Genomic DNA, 8,489 nt, shown 5'->3' on the forward strand with positions numbered 1-8,489 from the left:
CACCATCTCTTGCATCTAATGTTACATCATTTTGAGCATCCAAATTTGCATTTATATTTGCATCTTATGTTGAGTCATGTGTTGTGTCCACCTTTGCATCTTATTTTGTGTCTAATGGTACATTCAATTTAGAGCCATTTTTTACGTCTACTTTTGTATTTGTTTTTGCACCAAGTTTTGCATCCAATTTTAAGCTATTTTATGCCCCTTTTTGCACCATTTTTTTGTGTCTACTTGTGTCCAATGTTGCACCATTATTTACACCGACTTTTTCATCCAATTTTGCATTTTTTTGGTGTCTAGTTTTACATCGTTTTCACCATCCAAATTTGCATCTTTTTTTGCCTCATTTTGTGTCCACATTTGCATATAATTTTGTGTCTGAGTTCGAGCCTAAATTTGCATGTGATTAGGAATCATTTTTTACATCCAATATGGCATCCTTGGTTTCACCTTTTTTCAGCCCCATTTTGCATCTTGTTTTATGTCTTTTCTTACATCTTTTTTTTCCTTTTTTGCACCCAAGTTTGCATCCCAAATTTACACCATTATTTGCATCATCATTTGGCATATTAATTTGTAACGTTTTTTGCTTCTTTTTAACGCTCAACTTTGCATCTTATTTTACATCTAGTTGTTGTCTTTTTTTGCATCTAATTTGGTGCCCATTTATGTGTCCTTGTTTTTGCCCAATTTGATATCCTTTTGTATGCCATGTTTTGTTCCCTTATTTGTGTCAACTATTGCACAATTTTTCACTTCTAATTTAAAACACTTTGTATGTCAATTGTTTGCATTTTGTATTAATTCCTAGTTTAACACCCAATTTTACTTTCAATTTTGCATCCATGGTTACATCCGCATTTGACTTCTTATATAGAGTATATTTTTCTTTACATATATGACCCCCTTTATAGATTCATAGTGAAATATATGATAGTTTCTAAATATCATTAAAGCAGATATCACAATTCAAAATCATTTGTAAAGAAATTTAAGAGAAATTGACAACATCCATCCAAAAAAATAACAATGTGTCATTAACAATTTTCAAAACATGTATAAAATAGCAACATAATACTAATAAAATCAGTATTATTTTTAATCAAAACAAGTAAAATTCAAATATGATTAACAAATCAAAATATTTCATGAATATCGTTATTCTACGATAAATTAACAACATACATAAATCAAACTCATCGTATGATTACAAAATCAAAATGTCTCATTGATATAGGGTAAATTCACAACACCCATCTAAACATAACAATGTCATTCTACACAATAATTTCTTCATAAAAAACAATGCATGTGCATGCCTAGCTACCACCACCAAGATCATCCTCATGATCATCTTGACCATCCTCATTACTCTGATCCACATCATCACCAACACCGCAACTATCATCATCATCTCCTCCTTCACCACCATCATCCTCATCCTCATCCTCATCCTCATCATCTCCTGATATATGTTGAACATAATTTGGATCATCGTCTTGGCAATCATTACCTATAGCATTCTGACAAAAAAAATCAATATTACATGTTAGTATTAATTACATAACACAACGCATGTTTTTGTTATACAATGTTAACCATAAAATGAGGTAAGATATAATATCTAATAGTACTAAAAAATAAAATGAAAATATGGTTTAAAAGTATATTGGAAATCCAACTAAGATTACATACCATAGAGTCCATCCAAACAACAAATTCAACCCATCTCTTTTGCTGCAGCACCTCCTTTTCCAAATGATTTGGAGGTCTTCCATATTTTAGTTCCTATCAATCAGTAAATAGGGAGAAATTAGATAACAATGACTTTCTTCTAGTACAAAATTTATTAAAAAAATATCACATGTTTAATATACTTACAAAGGTTGTTATCAGTGCTTTTAAACCTTTCTGGCCACTACGATGAGTGACTTTTGTCTTGGTTAACCTCGCCTTGGATGCCTTGTCCTTAAACATAAACCAATTCAATTTATTTTCACACAAATACATGTCTAAGATACTTATAAGTATTAATACATTCTAAATAATGTTTAATGAAAAATTCAATACCTGAATGCTCTCATTGCCGGCTTTTCTTTGTGCATCCAACTTCTCATATGATTTTACAAGTTCTTTCCATACTTTAAAAGGTATGTCAATAGGTCTTTGTTTCAGTCTTTGATCTTGAGGCATTTTTTTAATTTTTCTTGTTTGGTTAAAAATTTTGGTTAAAAAAAACCGAACAAGTAATTCACATCAATGGCATGGGGACTCTATGGATATGTGTAAAAAAATGGCTATAAAGAAAACATCCAAAAAACTTATGAGCTCTCCCTTTGATGGTCACTTGGGGCATATGGCTGGAAAGGAACAACTCCATTTTCGAAAATCAAGGACAATCCTCTCTCAAAGTCCTTCCTAATATTTGCTCCAAATGTCTTAAAATGAAAAACAAAATTCAAACGTCATCCTTAAACATCTCCCTTAAATATAACGTTGGACCATAAATTCTTCACTTTTATTGTTATCGGCTCTGGAATGATTTTTCTATATGCAATTATATAATGAAATATGTGTGCACTAATGAAAAAAAATTGAGTTTCATTTTTCATAATCACAAACAATGAAAAAAGAATCACACGTAACTAGCATCATTTTGGAAATTTTATATTTATTAAAAATCTTTAACATGTTTTCCTCCCATATCTCATAAAAAGGTGTGAAATTTTTTATATACTCTCCAATAAGCCTAAGGATCACATACCTTTTAAAACTTTGCATTACCATTATATGTTTCTCCTTGAAGATATATAATATGTTTCTTCTTTAACAAAAACGCTCTGATCGAAGGATGGTAATGTATTCATAGAAGTCACTGCAAAAAATCATTTGGGTATGAGGATTTTCAAGATTTCAATGGAAATTTGGATGTGGGATGCGATGTTACGATGTGGGTCGAAGAGATTGAGCTCTTTCTTTTTCTGGATTATGGGATTTGAATGCAGGAGTTGTTTCTATGGATGATAAAATTATGAGATTGAGGATTGTGGTCTTTGAATGCAGAAATTGCTTCTTTGGATGATAAACTTGTGCTTTTTTTATAAACAGTTGTGGGGATTCTCCTAAGTTTTTATTGATTTCTCTTTTGTGTATCATTCTTGTCATTGCCAACCCCATTATCATATCAATGTCTAGGATGAGAAAGACAGGGATGGGATCAGTGAGGGCTCAATGTCTTTGTTGTCATCAGAGTCCAGGTCGGTTGATGGCAGTGAAATGGAAGGGTAATCCCCAAGGTGGTTTGTTGACGATGATCAGACATGACACAAAATGAGGCGTGGGCTCGTTCTGAAGACCAAGTGAGTGGATTCCTTTGATGTGGAGGCCATGGACGTGCCCGGTGTTCATAAGGGCCATGATAAGGACCTTTCATTAGGACGGACGCTCGACTTGGCATTCCAAACACTTGGAGTGGTCTATGGAGATATGGGTACCAACTCCTTGTATGTTTTCACTAGTGTATTCATCCAAGCTCGTACCAAAGGAGAGGAAGATGTTTTGGGTGCATTAGCTTTAGTGATGTACACAATAGCCCTCATCCCTTTGGCTAAATAGGTGTTCATTATGCTCAAAGCCAATGACAATGGTGAAGGGGGGACATTTTCCTTGTACTCTTTGATTTGCACATATGCGAAGGTCAATCTGCTCCCCAACCAGCAACCATCAGATGAAAAAAATTCCAGTTTCAAGCTCAAGTTGCCCACCCCGAAACTGGAAAGATGATTAAGAATCAAAGAAAGCCTTTAGAGAAGTACAAAATTGAAGACCCTACTGCTACTCTTGTTTCTCATGGGTACTTCCATGGTAATTGGGGATGGCATACTTACACCTGCAATATCAGTCATGTCTGTTGTTAGTGGCATGCAAGATGAAATATCTAGCTTTACGGAAGACACAGTGGTCATTGTCTCAATCATATTCCTGGTGATCTTGTTCAGCATAAAACAGTTTGGTACAAGCAAAGTAGGCATGACATTTTCTCTGGCACTCATGATATGGTTTTTCTCTATTGGTTCTATTTTACTTTACAATATTATTTAACATGACATGACAATTTTAAGGGCATTCAATCCTGTTTATATCTATTACTTGTTCAAGAGGAACACTATCAAAGCATGGATGTCCCTAGGAGGTTGCGTGTTATGCATAATAGGAGCTGAAGCTATGTTTGCTGATTTGGGTCACTTCTCAGTAAGATCCATCCAGATAGCCTTCACATGTGTAGTATTCCCATGCCTACTATTGGCTTACATGGATCAAGTTGCATATCTTATGAAGCATCCCTCTGTGGTGGAGAACGTTTTCTCTGCTTCAATTCCAGATGGTTTTATCTGGCCAGTCTTCGTGATAGCTAGTGTTGTTGCCATGATTGCAAGCCAGGCAATGATCTCAGCAACAATTTCATCTATTAAAATGTCCATGGCCCTAGGATGCTTTCCCAGATTGAAAATAATTCACACATCCCGACGGTTCATGGGTCAGATCTACATTCTTGTCATCAACTGGGTTCTAATGATAATGTGTGTCTTGGTATGTGATTGTTTTAAGAGCACGGTCGAGATATCAAATGCATATGGCATTGCAAAGGTAGAGATGATTATGGTGACTACAAGCCTAGTGACTCTTGTCATGGTTCTTATATGGGCAAAAAATATATTCCTTGCGATTGGATTTCCTGTTCTATTTGGATCAACTGAGCTAATTTATTTTTCTGCAGTTTTGATGAAAGTGGGGGAAAATGGTTGGATAAATGGTTTTTTCCACCTGCTTCCTTCTTGTGATGTACATTTGGAACTATGGAAGTGTTCTGAATTATCAGGAGTTGTATATCTTGTTGGTCACGGAGATGTCAAGGCTAGAAAGGATTCATGGTTTCCTAAGAAACTGGTTATAATCTACTTCTATGCTTTCATGAGGGCAAACTGCAGGGCAGGCCCTGCAAGCCTCAATGTACCTCACACCAATCTCTTGCAAGTTAGCATGACATATACTGTCTAACTTGAAGGTTTCCATGAATCAAACATGCTGAATGTTTTTCAAGGACCAAGTCACAACATCAATATGGTGATGGATAACAAAGATTTCCTTGAAGGTGGCAGAGATGAAGTGAATTTTAATGTGAAGTTAATAATCATAAGTTTTGTTGTCGACCAAGATCTTCATTACTTAGTCCTTGATTTTGTTTGATAGAGAATAATAGCCATTCCTACGATTAATCACTGATATTTATGAACAAAGACACCATTCTTTTTTCAATGAAGATGATAGGTGGTATTTTATATGCATGGTTAAGCCTAAGATAAGCCATGTTTTCTACATAAGAAAGTTATATTAAGTTATATCCATGAAAATCTGTGTTGCATGGGTACCCGCACCCGGGGGTAGGGTTCTCGAACCCGTCCCGGGTTCCCGCACCCAAGTACCGGATTCGGGTACGGGTTCTTCCCAGACGAACCCAGAAGAACCGGGTTCTTCCATGAAGAACCGGGTTCTTCAAAAAAAAATTGGGTTCTTTTCCTTTAACGGGTTCTTGGGTTCTTCGGGTTCTTCGGTTCTTCGGGTTCTTCGGGTTCTTCGTGTGCTTGGGTTCTTGGGTTCTTCGGGTTGGGTTCTTTGGGTTCTTCGGGTTCTTTGGGTTCTTCATAAAAAAACTATATTAAAAATTTAATTTTCAAATAATTTTTTTTTATTGAAATTTAAAAAATGATATGCCCAATGTTGCATGGCCCATTGATCTATGCAACAAAGGTTTTATGTTGACCTAACAGGGGAATGAACTCCAGTGGGCCCAATTCTGGGCTATACAATATTTTTTGTTTAATAACAGAAATGATAATTTGAATAAATTATTTAAATAAGCAACCTTACTATGGGCCAGTGACACAAAGAACAATAAACTTAGAAATCTATTTTGCTGAACAAAAGAAACAAGCTTGGAGAATATTGTTACTCTAAAGATTCAACTTCAACTTCATATGACACAAAAGATGGGGTGTTAACTTACGATATTTAGCCAAAGTAAATCTGATAGGAATGACTAACTTGGAAAGTAAACAACTGGGCTCCCAATGCCATTTAGCGGCCAGCCTTTCATGAAACAAACAACGCAACCTTGCAGGTAGTACATTCCCACAGTGCAAGTTGTTTATGAATAGCAAAAGGAAGCACTGCAAAACTGGTTTATGTAGACCTTCTGTGTTCAGTCCTCCTGTCTATCTGTTTTATACAATTTGACAGCAGTATTAACTGATACTCACATGGGGACCAACATGAGAAGCCATAAAAATTCAAAATGATTAAGCACTGAGAGAATTCTTTCTGCTCATACAGACCTGTAAAATGTCATCAAGATTAAAAAGGGAATGACATATATCAGGAAGATCATAGATCACAAATTTCACCCTAATCTACACTGTTTGTTGTTTCTGAAGTGAGGTTGTTTTGCTTTCCAGTGAGAAGATATACTTGAATTCTGAAAGGATATGTTATAATGCTGATACTACTTGTGACTGCACAAAGAGGCCCTGAGTCACTGAACAATCACCATTCTTCTGTGGAAAACTGGCTTCTGTATGAAGGGGTGTTACCTGCAACAATGCCTATGGACAATCCTGCAGAAAAATGGGCTCTGCTTGAAAGGTGTGTGATCCCTTCAACATGCCAATAGCTGATGGTTATAATTTTGAAACATAACCCAGAGGAGAAAGAAAGGAAACTTCTTCCTAATCGCGCACAGGGCAGCCCTTTCATATTGATTAAGCCAGATGCAACTACAGTTCCATGGGAACAAGACCAAAAGCCATCATCAAAACACAGTGTTCCATGACACTAGGAAATAGACCTTGAGTCAATCTGGTAAATGCATTATCTGTAACAGTAAGAATAGATGAACCGTATTCCTCAGTAACCGCTATTCCTCACATCTAGAATTTTGCACCCCTTGGTATCCTTAGTGAGTCTTTTCCTTCTTTCCAGAATGGAATTTTGAGTGTAGGTGCTTTTGTGATTGTTTCATTGCCTTCTTGTATATTATTGGTCTCTCACGTGCATTCATGGACAGGCATAGCCCACTAGATATCTGAGAGTCTGAAACAGGCTTGACAATTCTCAAAGTTTTGTAAACTTTTCTTGTCATTTTAGTATCTAGAGTCTTGTCTGCTATGGTTTGGAACTTCTTGAAAAAAATGTTGGCATTGGGGGTACACATGCTAGTTTTAAATTTTTACCCAATATGGTGGTGTGTAGGGTATCACAAGATAATGTTTTGTTGGAAACACATCAGGATGGTTTTCCTGCTATTGATGTGAATGACTACTTCTGTTAAGCATATTTTGCTCTATGCCATGTTGTAGGAGGATGCTCTGTACTATTTACTCATCAAAGCTTGCTGCAAATCAAAGAAAGTTCAAGCCGTTGCCCAGATACTGAACAAAATGCTTAGGGAACGTGTTGTTCCAAGTCATGCAAGTTTTATCTATGGCATGCATCATCTTGGGAAGGTAGGAAAAAAAATTGAGGCATAAAAAGTTCTTGAAGAAGTGATAGATTGTAAATCCTCTGTACATGTTAAAGTATACACAGAAGTAATGTCTGCTCTAGTTCAGACCAGTGAAGTGGAAAAATCATTACAATTAGAAGGCAAAATAATTAGAAGAGGTTGTGAAACTAACTTTTTGACTTTGTAAAACAGTGTTTCTCTAAGGGAAAAATTGATGAGGTATCCAAGATTTTAGAAGGCATAAACCAAAGATATCCGGTACAAGGTATTACATTATGAAAAAATTGAAATGGTCAGATTTATTGTTTTTCCAAGGAGACCACTCTTGCTTGAAGGAATGGAGAGGGCTCTGCTCGTAAGAAAGTACTGAACCAAGACCATTGTCAAAAAATGTTGAACCAAGAGTATTGTTAAAAAGCAATGTTGCTTAGTTGCATGAAAATTTAATTGTCCAAAATTTAATTTTGGACTCTTTGCTGGAAAAATTTCATATAAAGGTATGCCCTTTTGCCTTATAACATGATGATTTTAATGAAATGGAGGAAGGGAATCAACTTCAGAGAATCAAATGAAGTTAAAAAATATTAGATTATCAATTATAATCCATAGGAAGGGAGGAAAATAAAGGGAGATGTTTTAAGGCTTGATTTGATGACTCAACCTCAATTCATGATTGATTATGATGGTTGGAGATGCATCTAGCCCTTGTTTTGTATTTTTGGAGCTTTATTACCCCTAAAAGGGCATAACATCATGCTTGGGAAGAGTTTCAACCCATGCATGCGAGCATTAGTGGCTTATTTTTTTGTATTGAACTATTGAGTTGGCTTGGTAGCCCATTTACTTCAAGCCCACTCAGAATTAAGTTTCTTATAAGGCTTTTAGGAAAACTAATGAAAGTGATTGACCTCATATAAATAGAGGATCA

At 35.7% G+C, this 8,489-nt stretch overlaps 1 protein-coding gene across 1 annotated transcript; it reads right to left on the reverse strand.

Moving 5' to 3' along the window:
• Positions 1 to 1,171: 1,171 nt before the first annotated feature.
• Positions 1,172 to 2,341, reverse strand: LOC149247787 (uncharacterized). Its single transcript, XM_089455936.1, has 4 exons — positions 2,074 to 2,341; positions 1,885 to 1,971; positions 1,699 to 1,791; positions 1,172 to 1,526 (listed from the first exon to the last, which is right to left on the reverse strand). The coding sequence occupies exons 1-4, from the start codon at positions 2,194 to 2,196 to the stop codon at positions 1,323 to 1,325; spliced, it is 507 nt and encodes a 168-aa protein (XP_089312062.1). The 5' UTR covers positions 2,197 to 2,341; the 3' UTR covers positions 1,172 to 1,322.
• Between the last annotated feature and the right edge of the window lie 6,148 nt (positions 2,342 to 8,489).

Source organism: Pinus tabuliformis, chromosome 7 (assembly GCF_031772625.1).
Source record: "Pinus tabuliformis cultivar Carrire ecotype Pingquan chromosome 7, CPIR1, whole genome shotgun sequence".
Taxonomy (NCBI): domain Eukaryota; kingdom Viridiplantae; phylum Streptophyta; class Pinopsida; order Pinales; family Pinaceae; genus Pinus; species Pinus tabuliformis.